The 19,262-nt window shown below is 50.4% G+C and overlaps 1 protein-coding gene across 1 annotated transcript in view; it reads left to right on the top strand.

Moving 5' to 3' along the window:
- Window positions 1-19,262, top strand: part of SMCHD1 (structural maintenance of chromosomes flexible hinge domain containing 1) — a 96,092-nt gene that overhangs the window by 6,488 nt on the left and 70,342 nt on the right. Inside the window, 12 exon segments of the mRNA XM_061549354.1 lie at window positions 4,570-4,740; window positions 6,286-6,365; window positions 8,816-8,949; window positions 10,285-10,399; window positions 11,270-11,389; window positions 12,023-12,189; window positions 14,323-14,422; window positions 14,794-15,010; window positions 15,475-15,598; window positions 16,067-16,250; window positions 16,986-17,180; window positions 18,216-18,329. Of these exon segments, the coding sequence (XP_061405338.1) occupies window positions 4,570-4,740; window positions 6,286-6,365; window positions 8,816-8,949; window positions 10,285-10,399; window positions 11,270-11,389; window positions 12,023-12,189; window positions 14,323-14,422; window positions 14,794-15,010; window positions 15,475-15,598; window positions 16,067-16,250; window positions 16,986-17,180; window positions 18,216-18,329 (1,721 nt within the window).

Here is a 19,262-nt window from a genome sequence, read left to right as displayed (position 1 = left end):
AAGAAGGGTTTCAACCGCTAAGTGTGGACGTACCAGCGGTGCGAACCCAACCGTATACGTACACATTGAGGACTTCGTACCTCTATCAAATCAACAGGCCCCTGCCATGGCTTGTGTAATTTGGGAGAAATACCCACCGGTACCTGGGGACAGTGAAGCCAGGCCCGGTCGCCTACGGCCCATGGCATTTCGCATCGCAATCAACAAGCGCACCTTTCATTACGGGCCTGGGTCTTTGCCTTCGCAATTCTCGCCGCCTCCCGTGCCTCCGTGACTTGGTGAATCGAATCGCGGACATGTTCTGGCAGGGTCAGCGCAGGTTCTTTGGCGGGCGCCCCTAGTTGCACGCCAATCAGCGGCACGTTTTCCTGACCGTACATGAGGAAGAACGGTGAGTAACCCGTAGAGGCATGCGGGGCCATACGGTAGGCGGACAGTACGCTAGGAATGTGAAGGTCCCAATTGGCCTGTTTTTCGTGCACCATGTGACGAAGCATGGCAGACAAAGTACGGTTGAACCGTTCCACCATTCCGTCTGTTTGCGGATGGTAGGGTGAAGTGCGTATCTTCTTTGTGCCCAAAGCGTCACATACGTCGCGTAGCAATTCGGCCCTGGTCTGCGATCAGCCATTCCGAAGCCCCCTTGTCCATCACATAACCGTTCAAGAACACATCCGTAATGGACGCCGCTGATTGATCGGGCAGGACCCAAGCCATTGGCCAACGCGAAAAATACTCCACCCCCACCAGCAGAAATTTGTTACCCCTGGCGGAAGGAGGAAATGGCCCGAGGATATCAAGAGCCACAAGCTCATTAATTTGCGTAACCATAATCGATTGTAAGGGTGGAATATATTTAGTGCGTGGGGGTTTCCGCCGAGCACATTCGGGACACGTCTGGATGGCCTTGGCGACATCAGCCGTCATGCCAGGCCAAAAATAATCTCTTTGGATCGTGAGTAGTGTTTTCTGCACGCCGAGATGCAACAACTTGTTGGCGTGCAGTGTTCGAATCAGCTCTTGTGGAAGCATCACGGGAACTACCAGGCGCCAATGGCCCAACAGGTCATCCTTCCACATCAATAGGCCCTCCCGAAAGGCAGCCTGGCAGAAACCGTCTTTGCACGGGGCCCTGTGGGGCCCGTCAGCCCGAGTTTGCAGCGAAACTAACGAGTCGTCCAACAGCTGCTCGCATATCCATACCGACCGTGGCAGGTTCAATGCACCGTCGGCCGGCCCCGGTTCCGCACGTTCCGCGGAGTCCACCCCCACGGACATGACAGGCCGAGGGGGCTGAGGAAGAACCGTGCACCGGTTAGTGCCGGACGCGCAGGCACAAGGGGAACCCCCGGGTAACCTGGAGAGCGCGTCCGCATTATCGTGGCGAGTATCTTTATGGTAACATATCTCAAAACAGAACTCGTGCAACGTTTCAAGCCAACGCGAAAGCTGGTCGGACGGTTGTTCAATTTTGAACGAGTATTGCAGGGCGGCATGGTCGGTGCGTACCAGAAAATTTCTACCATACAAGTAAGGCCGATATTGGCGAATGAAATGCATTATTGCCAAAAGCTCTCTGCGCTTAACACAGTAACGAGTCTCCGCTGTAGAGAGAACCCTGCTACCATATGCCACGACCCTCTCTGTGCCATTTTTACGCTGGGACAGCATGGCGCCGATGTCCGTATCACTGGCATCAGTGTCCAGGATAAGGGCAATGAAAAGTCAGCGCGGATGCCAACCGATCCCAGAGGGTTCGAAACGCCAATTCTTCCTCGGATCCCCATTTGAACCTCTGATTTTTCCCCGTCAGGACGTGCAGGGGCCTAGCAATGGTGGCAAAATTTGGAACGAAGCGGCGGTAGTAGGACGCGAACCCGACGAATCGACGCACTTCCCCCATGGAGGTGGGGGTCGGCCAGTCACGAACGCAAGAGGTTTTGTCCGGGTCCGTGGCGATGCCGTCGGAGCTTACAATGTGACCTAAGTAACGCACGGATTGTTGCAGAAGATGGCACTTCTTAGGCTTGAATTTTAGATTAGCAGACCGCATTCTATCTAAAACAACCTTCAAGCGTTGGAAGTGTTCTTCGAACGTGGACTGAAAACAATGACATCGTCTTAAGTATATGAGACATCTGTCCTATTGTAGCCCCGCCAACACCAGCTCCATCAAACGTTGGAACGTGGCGGGAGTGGCGTTCAGACCCATAGGAAGGAAATTAAACTCAAATAGGCCCTGAGGCGTACGAAATGCCGTCTTTGGTTTCGACGCCTCATCGAGAGGCAGCTGCCAAAATCCTGCCGAGAGATCGAGGGTGGAAAATAATTTCGCTTCCGACAAGGCAACGTCCACACCCTGTATAGTACCCGGTACGGTGGAGGACTCCGACGAGGCCGCGACGACATGGCTCGCCAACCTCCTCCGCTGAGTGACCGTACGCGGCAGACCCCCAGCAGCATCATGCGCGTCGCGAGCCGAAGGAACATTTAGTGCGCCGGAAGATGCATGAGGTGTCAGTACATGCCGGGTGTCCGATGCGCGCCGACTTGCCTGGCCAGGGATATGGTCCGACCATGTAGGCGACTCCGAAGGTGCAGTCACGGACGACGGAGGAGGACGGAGACCACTCCGGCAGTCACGCGCAAAGTGCCCATCCGCCCACACTTGAAGTACGTCGTCCCCGCACGTCGGGAGGCCCCCTCGGCATTCCCACGCGGCGTCAGGGCACCCTCCCGACGCCCCATGGACCCCCGTCGCGGCACCCAGCGAGGCGCGGCAGCGGCCAGATCCCCGTCATTATCGTCGTCCGGAAAATGGACGACGCGAGAAGGCGCCCAGCCAACCGGTTCTCCATCCTTGGCGGGGTCCCCCGTCCAGGCGGCCATCTGCTTCCACCGACGCAAGTTGACCTTTGCGTCGGGCACCTGGCGGCCCATCGGGATGTCAACGGTTCGTGGCCGCACACCGGTAGCGAGATGTCCATTTCCTTAGACAACTCCAGCATCTTAGCTAGATTCAAAGGGTCGAGTAAGTCGGCCGTGGAGTCGGGGTAGACGGCCATCGCGAGCGCCACGAGCGCGCCGCAAAAGGCGAGTGGAGACTCGTTGGCCCCCCGGCGCCAATGCATGTACTTCCTCTGAGCGTCAGACGGTGGTTCGTAAATTTCCGCCATCTCGACGAATGCGTCTTTCAGCGTTTTCTTCTTTTCCGAGGGAATAGATCGGAACACTGGCAACGAAACGTCGTCCAGCAATGTAGGTAAGGCTTTCAACGCCTCCTCCGTCCACTTCACTGAATAGAAAGCGGATTCGAACTGCTAAGTAAACGCATTCCAGTCGCCGCCCGCGATGAATTCTTTAATGTTGGGTAGGCGATGGCTGCGCCGAGCGCCGCCATCCTTGAGCAATGCCGCCTCCCCCAGGCGTGCGCCACGCGGTTCGGACAAAATGGCGGCATCGGGTGACACGCTCGCGACCGCGCCCAAAATGGCGATTTCGCACCACGTGGCGCCCGCCGTGGTCGTGATGGCGGCCAGTCCTTCCGAGACCGCCTGACGGGAGCCCTGCTCGCTTCCACTCGGCAACGTTTCCCGCGGTGGCACCGGCGCCACAGACGAGGCGACCATCGTGACGAGGTTTAGCAGAACAGCTTGAAGAGAATCGATCTGCTCCGCCAGCCGCCGCCAACCATCTTCCGCGGCCGGAGACGAAGACAGCTCCGCGCCGACGTCCTTGTCCGGTCCTTTGCTTGAGCCAGCCGCGGTTGCGGCAACCGGGTCCGTCAAGTCTTGGCTGAGCGGGTCATCATCGTCGTCCGAGGACGGCGCAGGTGGATTACAACAATATGAAATAACATGACAACCTGTGAATGGGCTATATTTAGTCTCCATGGAAATATCATGGTTCTTATTATTTGGGTCTTTCGGTAAAGTCACGTCGATAGAAAAAATAAAAACAATATACAAATAAAGACCCAAAGAATATGAATTCCTGCAGTCACCAAAGCTTTAAGTCAATATTTAACATGGTTCTGTTAAGAAAACTGATGTACTAGGGTGCACCACCACTGCAACAATGGGCAGCTTTTAGTTAAACCAATGGTGTAAGTTTCTTAAATTCCCCCACCTCTGTCCACCCAGCAGGACAAATGGGTACACCAGTCGCATGTGGTGGGGTAAAATGTGGGTACCCCCCCACCTCTTCCAACCCGTCTGGCCAGCCTTGGACCGTAGGCCAAAAACACCCTCTAGAACTCTCTCTGGTGGAGGCCCTTCCACCAGTAGTGTTGTCAGAAAGAAAAAACGCAGGGCTGCACCTCTACCTTTCACCTTGTATTTCGAGGAAAGCGCCGTGAAACCGATCAGTGTGTGGAATCGGCAACCCCCGAATCGCGACGATGGAGCGCATTGCGGAGCGTGTGACATCGTCTCTCACTGCCACCGTTGGCCAGTTGTTATTGGCGGTGTCGGTGACTGCGCGCCGACATGTGTGCACGCACGTGTATGTGTGTCACTCGTGCGTCCATGCGCCCGTTTCACGTGTGCCCCTCCCCCGCCCCCCCTGCAGAGCAGGGCGTGCTGGGCTGCCACGGTGACCTCACGCTCTACGTGCTCTCATCCGTGGAGCAGGAGCTCCCTGCACAGGCGTGCGAGCGAATCGACTTTCTACCGCACTACGACACTCTGGTGAAGAGCGGCATGTACGAGTACTACGCCAGCGAGGGGCAGAACCCACTGCGTGAGTTGCCGCCGCCTCCTGCTGCTGCTGTTGCTGCTGTCACTGTTTCTGCGGTTGCTACTGCTGTTGCTTCTGCTGTTGCTGCTATAGCTCTTCTTCTTGGTTAGGCTGTGGTTGATTAGCGCATTTGGCTACGTTCGGTACGAATGAAGTTCAACATACATAGTGTTGTTGTTACTGCTTTTGCTGTTGCCGCTGCTACCGCTACTTTTGTTGCTTTTGCTGTTACTGATTCTGCTACTGTTACTACTGTCACAGTCACTTTTGATGGTTTTGGTGGTGCTGCTGTGCTGTTGCTGATGCTGCTGCATACTGCTTTTTAAGCCACATTTTTTTTGCTGCATTTAACACAAAACAGCATTTTACAGAAGTCACCGGGTGGCTTGAGGTCAGAGCATTGAACCGACACTGCTGAGATCCTCTCGTTAATTATAGGTTCCTGCTGCTTTTGGTTAAACCGGGTTCTTCATTGTAAGGAGTTGATGGTCTCTGCGTGGCACCCAATAAACACGTAAAAAATCGCATTAAATTTGATTCTGTACTGAATTTGGCTAAGTTGGAGATCTGAGAATGAATAATATTGCTTTGTCCATGCATCAAACAGTACTCTGACAGTGGGTGAGAAATTGCTGCCCTCTACTGTGTGGAACAAAAAAACTCCACACATTCGTTAATAACACTGCTTGTGTGTGCGGTGGCATAGTGGTTCGCTCGCTACAAACACGGCGAGTGAGTTCGATTCCTGGCCACGGGTAACATCAGTGGCTGTTATCTGAGCCATTCCTGGGGTCACCCAAAGGGTGACACAACCTTAAATGAACATCTAGTAGTGCAGTGTACCAATATCACCACTGGGGAGACAAAGGCGAGTTGGCGTGCCCCCTTGGGTACCTTCAAAGATGCTCGCTAACCGCACTTGCCCATATAACGATCAAGGATGAATAATATTAACGTGTTTAAGCAAACGGATCGTCTACCGCCGGCTGCATTAAAGAATTAAGTTGAGTACCCTGGCCACTTATTTTGCTGAGCTGCGTGATAGCTATCAGTCCGGGGTACGGTGGCATACAAGTGACACCTCTCCCACAGTCCCACTTCTCCTGGTAGTATTTGTCTGACAGCTGAAGAAACTGAACTGTGGCTCATTTGAAGGCCAATGTAGACAAATTATTATCGAGGCTTCACCCCCCCCTCCCCGTTTCCTATGCGTACGTACATTGTCAGTAGACTCCCCATACGCAAGCGTATGCATTTGGGTTAACCCCCCCTCCCCCCTCCATGCGTGTGTACTAAATGAATGGCCTCTTAGTGCACTTGGCTATGAACCCAGCTACTACCCGAGTTCGATTCCCGCTCACGGCCAACGCCAGTGACGATTATCTTAACCAGTTTTGGGCATCCCCGAGGTGCGGTACTCAGGCGTGATGTTGGCTACCCACCCCCTCGTGTGCTGTTGGCCTTCGTAGGTGTCCGCTAACAGCGCTTGCCCCAACATTCCGTTTAAAATGATATAGGCGGATCTTTGTTTTTGTCTTTTCTTTGCAGCGTACGCCTTCGCTGAGCTCATAGACAATGCGTTGGCGGCGACGGCAGGAAATTCAGCAAGGGAGATAGTCGTCCGTCTGGTAAGAGGGACGTGATGCATCATTTCATACAAAGGCTTGCACGACCAACATCACTATTCACAATTGGATTATTTTGGGTTAGATTGTGTGGTCATGTCAATCAGGGCTGTCAATCAGGGCAAGCAATGCGAGTTGTCACATGGGCAAACTTGCTAGTTGGTTTAGTTTTTCAGCAGACCAGTTTCGTTAAAAAGGAAACAAATGATATTGGCAATTTTGTTTGACGTTTCGCTGGCGATAACAACCAGTGTCATCAGGTGCTTGCAAGAGTGACGCATTTTGGTGTCTCCACCCAGCTTAGAGGACATAGACAAAGTTATTTGCTAGCCAATTTCATTGCTCGGCAAGACAAGAGACAAAAATATGTTCCATTCACCAACCCGCACTGACCGGTGTGGTGAAGTATGGTCAACCGTATGCCCTCGAACCTCGAACCCTCTATGAATGGCACACCTATGTACGACTTACGGAAACTATATTGGTCATGTTACAAATAGGGTAAAGGGCCGATTAAACCGCACAGGAAATTGAGAAATATTACAAACAAGAACGTGAAAATGAGACGTAAAAGAAAGGCTTTTTGAATGCGACCACGACTCTGAATCATGACAGCTTATAAAATCGTTGTGTGAGTTAATTATTTATTGGCTCTGTTGCATCCTAAAGGTTTTTTTTCTCTACAAATAGTGACACTGCACTACAAAAATCTGTAAAAAAACAGTTTGTGAAATTTGTTTTTTCCCTGGCCACATCAGCTTATTATAATTAATGGCGCTAGTTTTTCCACTTACCCTTTATTGAGTTCAAACAGGATACTGCACACTCCCACTCTTCAATGAGAATAAGAAGGAGGCAAGCTTAGTTATTAGGATTACCGACTTTATTGATGTGTAGTGTATTAAATTACTCGCACTGACACGGAGTAACAAGTCACCTGCTTACACTTAATTAATTCTACTCTCGCACCAGTTGTAGGCACACCTATGACTGCCTCTCACTGTCCTCGCTGTCACCACACACAAACCGCTTCCTCCTACTACCCACTCTCATCTACCCCACACCCCACCTACTCTCTCCTATCTCGCTACGCTGCCCCGTACCCACTCACCCGTTTGTCCCGGGCTGGGGGTTCAGCCAACACCCGCCCGACGACGGCGTGAGGGGCGAGGTCCCGTTGACGGTTTGAGGGGCAGCGGCGAGATGTCTTCTCTCTTGGTCCCCGAACAACTCGTCGCACTCACGCGCACTCCCGCTTATATACCCCTCCTCATTCCGAGTCCTCACGTGCTCCCCACTTAAGCGCTTGTCGCACTCATTAAACCCTTATCATCGCCCCCATCTCCCGCCTCTCCGGCGCCAACCTCATGCCTTAACGTGCACACCTGCTCGTCCCCGATTGCACCCGCTCAACTGTGCGCACTACGTACATCTCTACTCTACAGATGTATCCGGTCCGTTTTGTCATTGTGCAAAAGAAAAAAATAAGTTTTAAACAAGCGATGGTGTGATTTAACCAATTTATATTTTTAGGTTTTTTCGGTAAAGTCACTTAGGTAAAAAATTTAAATTAATAAAAGTAAAATAAAAATCACGACGTTTCGGAGGCAACACAAGCTTCCGTCTTCAGGTGGAACCGTCACAGCACGATAGCTGTATCACTTGATCACTTGATGCAGCTATCGTGCTGTGACGGTTCCACCTGAAGACAGAAGCTTGTGTTACCTCCGAAACGTCGTGATTTTAATTTTAATTTTACTTTTATTAATTTTAATTTTTTACCTAAGTGACTTTACCGAAAAAACCTAGGAATATGAATCCTTGCAGTCACGAAAGCTTCAAATCTAGAATTAACCAATTTAGTTGAAACTGTGAACACGCCTCGGAGATATGGGGACTGTACGTACATTCTACTCGCGTATATTACTTGCACACTGTGTCAGTTGTTATTTTGAGTATATTCTTGAGTAAAATGTTGCAGTTTTTAATTAGTGTATTTCCATGTATTCCAGGATGCTGTATATTATTATAGATTGCTATTTCAGTTGCGACCTATAGGGAAGGCTGTAGAGCAAACTAGACATGATATGTGGTTGGTTCTCAGAAACCCTGCAGCCACTCCAGGATCACACCATTCCAATCCATGTGATATAATGATAAACATTGATTCTTACACATGTACTTCTACGCTTGCATTCTCAACTCAAATAATAATTAACAACCGGTGAATTGATGCATTGTTATACTCCTAAGAAATATAGGTAATTTGTTATTATTCATTGAACTGTGGTCCTGACTTGACCAGTGCGTGGGATTTTAATCGTTGCATGCATGCCTCTTAAATTAGCTCGCAAAACCGTGTCGCTTCCTCCTCACCCTGACCTTGCCGTCTGTTCATTTCTCCTCTGCCCCCCCCACCGCCCTCTCCTGTTCTGCTCTTTCTGCTCCGCCAGCTGTTTGACGAGACGCAGGGCCGGCCGGCCGTGGTGGTAACAGACAACGGTTGCGGCATGACGCCCCGGCAGCTCAACAACTGGGCCGTCTACCGGCTCTCCAAGTTCACGCGGCACGACCCCGACGCCAGCGAGTGAGCCTCGCCCCACGCCCCTCCCCTCGCCCAGCACCCCTCGCTCCTTGCCCCGTGCTCCCGCGCCTCGCCTCACCTCGCCTCACCTCGCCTCACCTCGCCTCACCTCACCCCCGCGTCTCACCTCACCCCACACCTTGCCTCGCCCCACGTCCCTCCCCTCGCCCAGCGCCCCACAGCCCTCACTCCTTGTCTTGTGCAATGCAACGGGACCCGTTCCCCATGCCTCGTCCCACACCTCACCTCACGCCATGCCTCACCACTCCTCACCCGACGCCTCGCCTCGCCCCACGCCTCACCTTGCCCCGTGCCATGTCTCCCGCGCCTCGCCAACGCACCACTTGTCAGCGATGTGTTTTAACCGAGCTACGTTTAGAGAGGCTCACTGAAGTAACCGTTCGCTACCTACTCTAATGGTGATCTGTTGCAGTGGCTGTTAATTTAATAGAGATATGTTTGGCAGGTGCACGTCATTCATGGAAGTAGCTTTTACATTGTAGATGTTATTTGTTAGCCGGGCTACATTTATTTTCTCAAGAGTCCCTCAAATACAGAAACTCCTTATGCGTTGTTGTAAAACATTATGGGTAAAATCGTATGCAAGCAGAGCTCTCTCCTGTCTCCTGTTATAAATAAATACCAATTCAGTCCATCGGTCTCTGGATTTTCACAGCAGAATTATTTGTTTATCTATGCGGAGACAGGAAACGGAGTTCTGCTTATAAATACTCTCATGGGGGACTATTACAGTGGTCATCACTTTAATAGAGATGTAAGAATGGCAGGTGCAAGAAACAAAGCAAACAGCATTCGCCTTGTAAGTGTTGTGTGTCAACCGTGTTACATTCATGTTCAGAGAGCCCGAGACTAGCGTCTATACATACAACTGCTTCTCTGAAAAATCAACAAGCCCACGGTTCGATACAGCACCTTGAGACCCGGTGACATTCAGACAGTTTATATACACATTGTAGTGTAATAAATTTAGGTAAACATGCAGCCCAGCATTAATTGATCATGCCTTTGCTGGCAGATGGGCCTCCACTAGAGGGACCTATAGAGAACCCCTCCAGTAAGAGGGCAGATGACCTAATCTCACATCCTGACCATATGTCTTGGAAGAGCTGTGGTGTACACACACATTTTATACCACGAGACCTGCTGATTGACTTGCTGTGGTGCAACCCATTTATATACTGCCGGGTTCACAGAGGCGGTAGGTTCGTTGACTCGGTCATTGTTTCAATGGCCGAGGCCAGGAAGTTGACCCTGCGACCTCTGCGTTGCGAGTACGGTGTGCTGACCCGCGTCTGCTGTGTTTGTATCGCCGTGCAGTGGTGGCTCGGGCTACAAGCCCCCGTTGGAGGTGATGCGCAGCATCAACAGCGACATCTCCTGCTTCGGCGTCGGAGGCAAACAAGCCGTCTTTTACATCGGACACTGCACACGGGTGAGCCGAGGGCCTCCCCTGGGTCCGCTCAACCTGAAATTAGAGCCCAGCAGGTGCTAGGTGGATTATTCCATTGCTGGATCGTGAGAGGTTACAGCCCACTGCCAAAACTAGTTGGGGTACGCAAGGGTCTTTTTTGTCTTTAGTTTGTTGTCCTTCCCCCGCACCTCTGATTATCACGGTTGGCTATGTCCGGCGCGAAAGAAGTTCAACATAAATGCATACACATCAGTCGCTTGTTGCAGAGGTGTTTATGGTTCGAATCCAGCGACCGCCCTGGTTATTGCTGTGAGTGTAGTAACTGCAAGAACATGCGCCGTCTGCTTCACAGTGGATGTTAAAGATGTATGACGTCATTTGCAAGAGTAGGCCGTAATTGTGTGCTAGTGTCATGGACCAAATTTGCTAAATTGCTGTAAAAACTTGGCAGGACCTTGCTGAAAAAGATTAGCAAGACTCTGCGAGGATATCTTGGGAAGTGCCGCGATTATTGCACTGCAGTACAAACCCGCTGACCCGAGTTCGATTCACGCTCACGGCCAAGACCAGTGATGATTTTCTGAACCAGTTGTGGACCTTCCCTAGGTCGACTTAGCTGCAAATGAGAACCTGGTGCGATGTGTAAATAAAGCCACTCGGGAGTGAAAGGCAGCCAGGCTTGATGCCGCCGCCCACCCCCTCGTGTGCCGTGCCAGCTTTCATAGGCGACACTTGCCAACAGCACTTGCTCCAACAGACTGTTAAGGCTAGATGGGGGATCTTAGTCTTTTTTATATATTGAACATCTCAAAAGAGTTTGGTGCGACGTGAAGAACGTGTATTGTAAGCGGCGGGAACTGGACAACAACCGGCTGTGGCCATGGCTTGCAGATGATCAGCAAGGCAGCCAGCTCCACGGACGTGCATGAGCTGTGCCTCTCCAAGGAGGACTTTGAGAGGAAAGAGCGCAGCAATGAGGCCATCTACAGCAGCTACATCCGCAACCGCATGGTGGGGAGAGCACCGCACTGACAGACACAAGCGTAGGGGGCATGGAGCCACAGACAAAGTTCAGGTCAAACTTAATTTGGAGTTTTCGTGACTGCAGGAATTACTCTTTGGTTCTTTCGGCAAAGTCACGTATAAAGATTAAATAATAAATAAAATGCAAGTATGCTAGTATTTAATTTATTAACTTATTATTTTATCTTTAAACATGACGGGAATATGAAATAAAATACTAGTATGGTAGTATTTAATTTATTATTTTATCTTTATATGTGACTTTACCGAAAGAACCAAAGAGTAAAGTTAAGGTCATCCACACTGTGCTTTTAAAGCCCAGTTTAATCAAAACTATGATTTTACTGCTCTCTGTGACCCCGTGGATCTCTGTGAGTCTGTGAGCCTTAAGTTTCTACATACGAGTCCACTGGGCTCTAACCGAGTCTGCCGGTCTCTATATGAGCTTATGGTTTCTTTGTGTGGTCATTGGTGACTGTGCTGAGATCATCAACTTGCATACACTTAAAAACAGCTTATTCACAGGCGGCTGCCCTAGATTCACATCCGATCCATGTCACTGCATCCCCGAGTCGCCCTGAACGTGTGCGTGTGTGCGCGTTGCCGTGTGTGCTCGCACAGCCGGGCGACTCATCCCACGTGAGCGCCGACGATGACCACTTTCTGCGGAGCCTGATCGCAGAGGAGAAGGGCAAGCCCAGCTTTACCAACGTGGTGGTGACGGGCATCGCACTGCCGCACATCCACTACCTCAAGGCGTCCTTCCACACGTGGACGCGCCAGCTCGCGTGCGTACCCCCCCCTCCCCCCTTCGGCTTCTCCCCTCTCTCCCCACCCCTGCCCCTATTTGATTTATTTAGGAACGGTAATACCTCGGTTAACAAATCATCTGGGAACGAAGCTCCTGTATAAGGAAGTTGGCTGTTGAGGGCCCCCCTACTATGCAATGATCTAAAAAATATCTTCAGAAATGGTGAAAATCAATTGTAAAGGGTGAAGCTTTATACGCTCCGCGTGTCCTATAAATACAATCGAGTGGGGTTTCTGTGCTGTTCATTATCAGGAGCCCATCAGCAAAGAGCTTCACAAGTCTCCCTCACTTGGCCCATTTTGGTCAAATGCGATCGTGTTTTTTGCAGTGATAAAGTGACTTTACTTACCCCCATTATGTCATCCAACTGACAATCGAGTGCGAGTGGCCTTACTGGGGAAGAAGCGCGGCGGAAATCATGTCTTCGGAAACGAAAATGCAGATCATAAAGGAGAGGAGTGGCGGGAGAGATGAAAAGTGATGTGGTGCGTTCCTTCGTGTTGGCGCAGTCCACCTTAAAGACCATTTTAAACCAAGCGGACAAAGTGAAGGCGATGAAGCAGCAATGGTTTCCTATTCTATACCCCCCTTCTCTGAGGTCCTGATACGCATCCCAATGTCTCCCATGTTACATCTACCTCTAGTAAAGAAGTTTCTGATAACAAAGTGACATCATGGAACGCATCTACTTTGTTGACCTAGGTATCTATATTTATAAAAGGGAAATTTGCGAATGTGTGTCTGTTCGAAATGTTTAGCGTACTTCCCGACATGCAACAAACTTGAAATTTGGCATGTGGGTAGCTTCCAGACTGTACACAATGCACAAAGTATAAAAATTGACTTTTGTATTTTGGGGGGGGGGGGGGTGGGCGCAATAATGCATATAACTTGCACGGCAAGTGAGCGGTGACGTCACATCTGTGATGTCACCCGCATGCGGCAGCGTTACGCAGTGTGCCTGCTGATGTCACACATCCCCCCCCCCCAAACCCTCCTCCCGCACAAATGCGCGGCGTAGCTGTCTTGACTATTTTCAGCTCGCTGTTAAATATAAAGCGGAAAATACATCTGTTTGTGTGAAGCAGCAAAAACTCTCGAACGCTGAGCTCCGAGGTCATGACATTTGCACAGCTTACGCTGTCTGGAATTTCTAAGGGAACGCGACTATTTTCAGCTTGTCACGTCATTCCCTTCCCGAGTTGCCTAAACCGACCTTGCGTATAAGTGGGTTAAGGTTTAATTTCCTTGAGTGAAAAACATCCGATTTAGTTAAATTGATTTGTTTCGGATTTTTTCTTTCTTGCAAGCATAATTATTTTTCAGGGTTTTTTCAGTGAAATATAAGGGAATAATATGAAATTAATCCTGGACAAGAATCCAAGTCCCGGGCGAAGCCGGGTAGTAAAGCTAGTACCTGTATATGATTGATTCATAATACACAATGACAAAAGCCAACCCTATTTCCCAGATCGTTTGATATCTCGCATGAAACAGATGGATTTGACACACCGTTCACACACACACACACACTGGCTCCTGCCCCTGGCCGACCCCCTTTGTCTTCCCAATCGAATGATGCCAGCTTTTTGTCGTCTGCCAGCTAGAACCAAGCCTATCCCAACCCCTCCTTATCAGTCGCAACTTGTTCTACTGTCATCAAAATTTCACAACCACTTACAATAACCCAGTTCATTTCAAATAATAATCGTCCGATGTACAATTTTATAACACGTCTTATAGGCTGCAGGGCCACATGGAAGGTAGCGCAAGACAATGCGGCAACATCGCTTGTTGGACCGTACTTTTATGCTCCTGTGCCAATGCTCCCTGCCTTCAGCAAACCCGCAACGATCGGTGTCGTAAATCGTGTTCAAATAACCACCATTTCCCGCACGGTGTGGCAAGCCCCTCATCGAGCAGTAGATTTCCAAACAGGCTGGAACGTGCACTTTGCCATGATCATTTGGGCGAAGCCTAGATCCCAACATACGAATAGATGTTTCCGATCGCGCCGTCTGGAAACATGGTTCTTTCCGGATGCCAACATAGCCCAGCACAGCAGGGCGTGTGATTGCCGGTGCTGTCTCCGCTTGCTGTTCGTGTGCAGACACATCTACCACTACTACATCCATGGTTCCCGTGGCAATGAGCTTCCCACTGCCAAGTTGGCTGCCAAGCGCCACGTGGCCTCCAACATCAACATCGAGGCGAGTGCTCTGCGCAATCCCACGCAAATACGGGCGCCTTGCAGAGCACCCACACTTTTACACTGCTGCGGTTTAGGGAATTTGCCACAGTTGCTGTTGTTGCTGCTGCTGGTGGTGGTTTGTGGCGCTGGCAGCATTGGTGGCTGGAGGTGATGGTGCCAGTGTAATTCATGCTGTTGGTATTAATGGCACTGGTAGTAGAAGTGATGGTGCTTGTGTCGATGATGCAGCTGTTGCTGCTGCTACTGATGGTAGTGGCAGTGTTGTTGATAGTGATGCTTCTGCTGCTGTTATTTCTGTTGCTCATGGTTATTGGTGGTGTTGGGCGGCGGTGTTGATGACGGCCATCGCTGCTGCTGCCACCGCCACAGATTGCTCTGTACGAGCGGCAGCGCGCGCCAAAGGTGGTGAACCTGCGCGAGGTGACGGACGACATGCAGACGCAGTATGTCCGCACGGCGTGCGATACCTTCGAGTTCCGCGCGCGCGAGTCCGGTAACTTGGGATCCTCCATCGAGGGTGTGATCCGCTACCACCCGTTCCTGTACGACCACGAGACGTACCCCAAGGACGTCGCCTTACCCCGCAGTGAGTGCCACGTAGTGTCTTAGCGGTATCACTGTCAGTGCTGCAGAGTGCCTTACCGCTTCCTACAAAGCATTTCATTATTCCCTCCCCACACGGCCGCAGTATTCTCTCCCCATTCATCCCATTGGTCTCTGCATTCATCCCATCGTCTCCCTGTTCATCCTGTTATATCTCCATTCATCCCATTGTTCTCTTCCCATTCATCCTATTGTTTTCTCCACCTTAATCCCATTGTTCTCTCCCCCTTCATCCATTGTTGTCTCCGCCCTCATCCCATTGTTCTCTACACCTTCATCCCATTGTTCTCTCTGCTGTCATCTCATTGTTCTCTGCCCATGTATCCCATCCTGTGCAACCCTATCTCCTCCCCGTGCATACAATTGATCTCTCCACGTCTCACCTCTGCCTGCTTTTCCCTGTGCATCCCCATTTTCTCTCCATCCACCCCCCGCCGTGTGGTGCAGACGAGCCACTCATGGACGAGGAGGATTACGATGTATTCATGCTGAACCCAACTCCACAGAGCAAGCGTCCCATGTTTGAGTGCTACTGGAACGGGCGGCTCATCCCCTACACCACAATCCAGGAGTGAGCGCTGACAATACCACAAGGCGATGGCGATATGAACACGGGAGACGCCGCATGACAACATAACACAGCAATACCACGCACGGAGACATCACGCAGAGACACCACATGGGAATACTACAAAACATTACCACACGGTGACACCACACAGAGATGCTACACGGCCACATGGCGACACCACATTGTGACATGGAGGCACCACAATGCGACAGCACACAGTGACAGAGTGTCCCACTTTATTTGGATGCTCAGCCAATTCCATTAATGAGGGTTTGGCTTCATTTGGGGAGGAAATGGCAGAACCCGGAGAAAACCAATCGCGCAAACGTTCGGACGACACTCAGCACTGCCATCTCCTGGCCACAACTCCGATTGCCGCACATCGTAGAGGTTACACCGTTGCACGTCCACAGCATTGTCCGTCATCCTGTTGCCTCCCGTTGTCGCCATGCCCCCCACCCCCGGCAGCTTTGAATGGTGCGAGCGGCCGAAAAAGTATGGCTCCGTTCCCCCCGAGTGCTACAACCGCATCTCGGGCTGCCTCTTCTCCAACGATCGGCTGCAAGTGAGCACCAACAAGCTGACCTTCATGGACTTGGCAATCCGACTCAAGAGCAAGGACACCATCTTCACACGCCTCGTGAATGGACAGGTACCGCCGCCCGCTGCGCCATTCCGTTCACAACGTAGATTTTTGTTAAGTGTTTATGGGGGGGGGGGGGGGGGCGGTCGGGGGAGTCACTACTATAACGTTCTTAAATATGATCCGATATGAACGAAACTTTAGTAAAAAGTTGTATTGCCATTAGCGACTTGCCCAAATGAAAACCGCCGGGCACGCTGATCAAAATGTAATTGCACAAAACTTGGAAACATGAACCAATGCAAAAAGGACCGTTTGCCGAAATGGAAAAGGGTATTGCCCAGACGGCTGCTTCTGAACAGGTATCTGTCTGCGTCGTCCTTCAAATTAAATGCTTCTATGTATGCATGATGTTTCCTTCCTTGTGAAAGAAAGCTGCCGGGGGCCGGCCGGTTCAAGTCTCCAGAGTTTGGAGCCAGTGTTATATGTGCTCTCCTTCGCTCTTCACTCTCCCTCACCACGCTGTCACACTGCGCCTCTTTCTCTCACACGCTTTCTAGCCATTCCCTTCCCATTTCATTATCGTTTGTGTCTTTTGGTCTCTCCTCTCTCACTCTATTTCTCTCTTGCTCGCCCTCACTCATTTTCTCACGCTCTCACTCAACCTTTCCATCACATCTCTCTCCCTCCACACTCCCTCTCTGCCACGGTCTACATCATTCTATCCACTTCTCCCTCATTTTCACTCACCATCCTGCACCCTGACCACTCCCCCCCCCCCCCCCCCCACTTTTGCTCTCTCAGGAGCAGCGAGCTCGCATTGAGCGCGAGTTCCTGCAGTGGCTCAGGGATTGCCATGAGCGCTACGACAAGCAGGTGAAGTTTTCGGGCTTCTGCAGCACATTGACACGCTCCGACGTGCCCAAGCGCATGCAGACGCCCTGGGCCGTGTTCTCGCGCATTGAGTGGGATGGACGCCTCTTCAACACCGGCGACCTGGTAAGCATAGTACGAGCAGGGGGGGAGAGGGGTGCGGTGATGTGGCCTCGCGGTAGTGGCAGCCGGTGGTGGCTTTGCACAAAAATTGGGAAACTCCGTTCTCGTGGGTTTCGGGGAGGTGCCATACCCTGGCCCACCAGGAGATGGCGACAGTAAAACCTTGGATTGCGAGCATAATTCGTTCCGGAAACGTGCTCGTAATCCAAAGCACTCGTATATCAAAGCGAATTTCCCCGTAAGAAATAATGGAAACACAGATGATTTTTTTCCACGACCCAAAAATACTGTGTTCGTATAAAAATGATTAATACAAAATACCTTTTTATATTTTTATTATTTATATTTAATATAGAGTAATAAAATGTATTAATACAATTTTATCGTGGCTGGTGTGAGGGAGACGAGAGAGAGGAGAGGAGGGTTATTGTGTAGGACGACTTTCACTTGCAGGACAGTTACTAAAGAACAGTTACTACACTTGGACACAAAATAAAAAAATGCTTACGCACACACTCGTGGTCACAACACTATAGTAAGCAGTATACGCTCGCACGGATGTTGACTATACGAGTGAGGCACGCCAACTGAGACCGAGCATGGGGTCACGTGACGCTCGGCAGACAAAGCGTATACTGTACGTACTACAGTAGTAGTCCTGTTGCAAGACATCGCTCGTTTATCAAATTAATATTTATTTAAAAATTTTGCTCGTCTTGCAAAACACTCGCAGACCAAGTTACTCGCAATCCAAGGTTTTACGGTATATGTATGGAATAGTGTTGCCATCACACGTGAGGGTTTTCTCTCGGTCGACTCAACCTCAACTTTGCAGTCCGTCAACATCAGTACAGGGGAGACAAAATTGTCCTGGTGCGGTGTGCTGCACACACCACCCCTTCACGCAGCATTTAGGCCTTAATAGACACCCGCGAACAAGACTTGCCCCGACAGTCTTGCATGGCTGTACGACGGATCTTTGTTGGTACGTGTGTGTGTGTGTTCATATACACATGCGCGTTTGTGTGTGGTTGGCAGGTGAAGACTATTAAAACACAGCCCATTTACTACGGTAAAATCCAGCGCTTCCTACTGTATGGCGATCACGAGAAGGACGTGTACGCCACGGGCGGGGAGATGGAGATCTCGCAGGTGAGCAAGTGCAGCTTCTGTTCCTCACGCATGCCGACCGGTATACTCTCAATGAAAGAAAACTTGCATAATGAGTATATTGCTACCGTAAAATATAAATGCTCTTGTAATGCAGTTAGGGGTGCCACGGTAGCGAGTTGTTAACTACCTCGCCTGGTATATAGGGGGACGTGGGTTCGATCCCAACCCAAACGCCTGTATATTTGGCGTTTGCATGTTCTTCCTGTGGATGCGTGCATTTTTCTCCGTGTCCCCTGGTTTATCCCTCCACATTTAGAAACACGCGTTTAGAGTATTTGGCTGCTATAAATTTCCATATGACAATAAGCCACTTCATAGAGCTATAATTTGTGGCCAGGCCGCTTCTGAAAAACAGCTCTATAGCTCAGTGGGGATTTGCTGGTAAAATAAAAATAGATAGTTTATTCTAGGGGTCCTAATGGCTGCTTGTAGATCAAGATGAACAGAGTACCGGCTTGAAAGTAGGCCATGATCTGCCAGTAAGGGGGGCAACGTTGCTATTGGTTATTCCGATTCTGTAATTTGTGAGTTGCTCGATTTTGGAAAATTACGATAGCGATGCTGGAACGCGTTGCCTTACTACTACTTTTTTCAAATGACGTCATGGAATCTTTTTCGTCCTCTGTGAAGCAGACAGGGCATGTATTTTACGGTCAACACACCCGCAGTATGAGTGTCACGATCTTAGTTAACTTTCCATTAAAATGAGTTCACATGTCGAACAAGCTGCCAGCACCTGGAGCAAAACGTTGGGACATCGTGCCATACAGCGCACGGTAAAACCGGAAAATACGTCGGAGAGCTGCACAGAACAGCTGTGAAAACCTCCACAGTGGCACAGTGAAGCCTCCATAATCTGGGGTAATGGTGGGGAGGGATAGCCCAGATTTAATTAAATCATATTACCAAACA

Source organism: Lethenteron reissneri, chromosome 10 (genome assembly GCF_015708825.2).
Source record: "Lethenteron reissneri isolate LAM-NWPU_2019-01 chromosome 10, ASM1570882v1, whole genome shotgun sequence".
Lineage (NCBI taxonomy): Eukaryota > Metazoa > Chordata > Hyperoartia > Petromyzontiformes > Petromyzontidae > Lethenteron > Lethenteron reissneri.
This window is presented reverse-complemented; position numbering and strand designations above follow the sequence as displayed.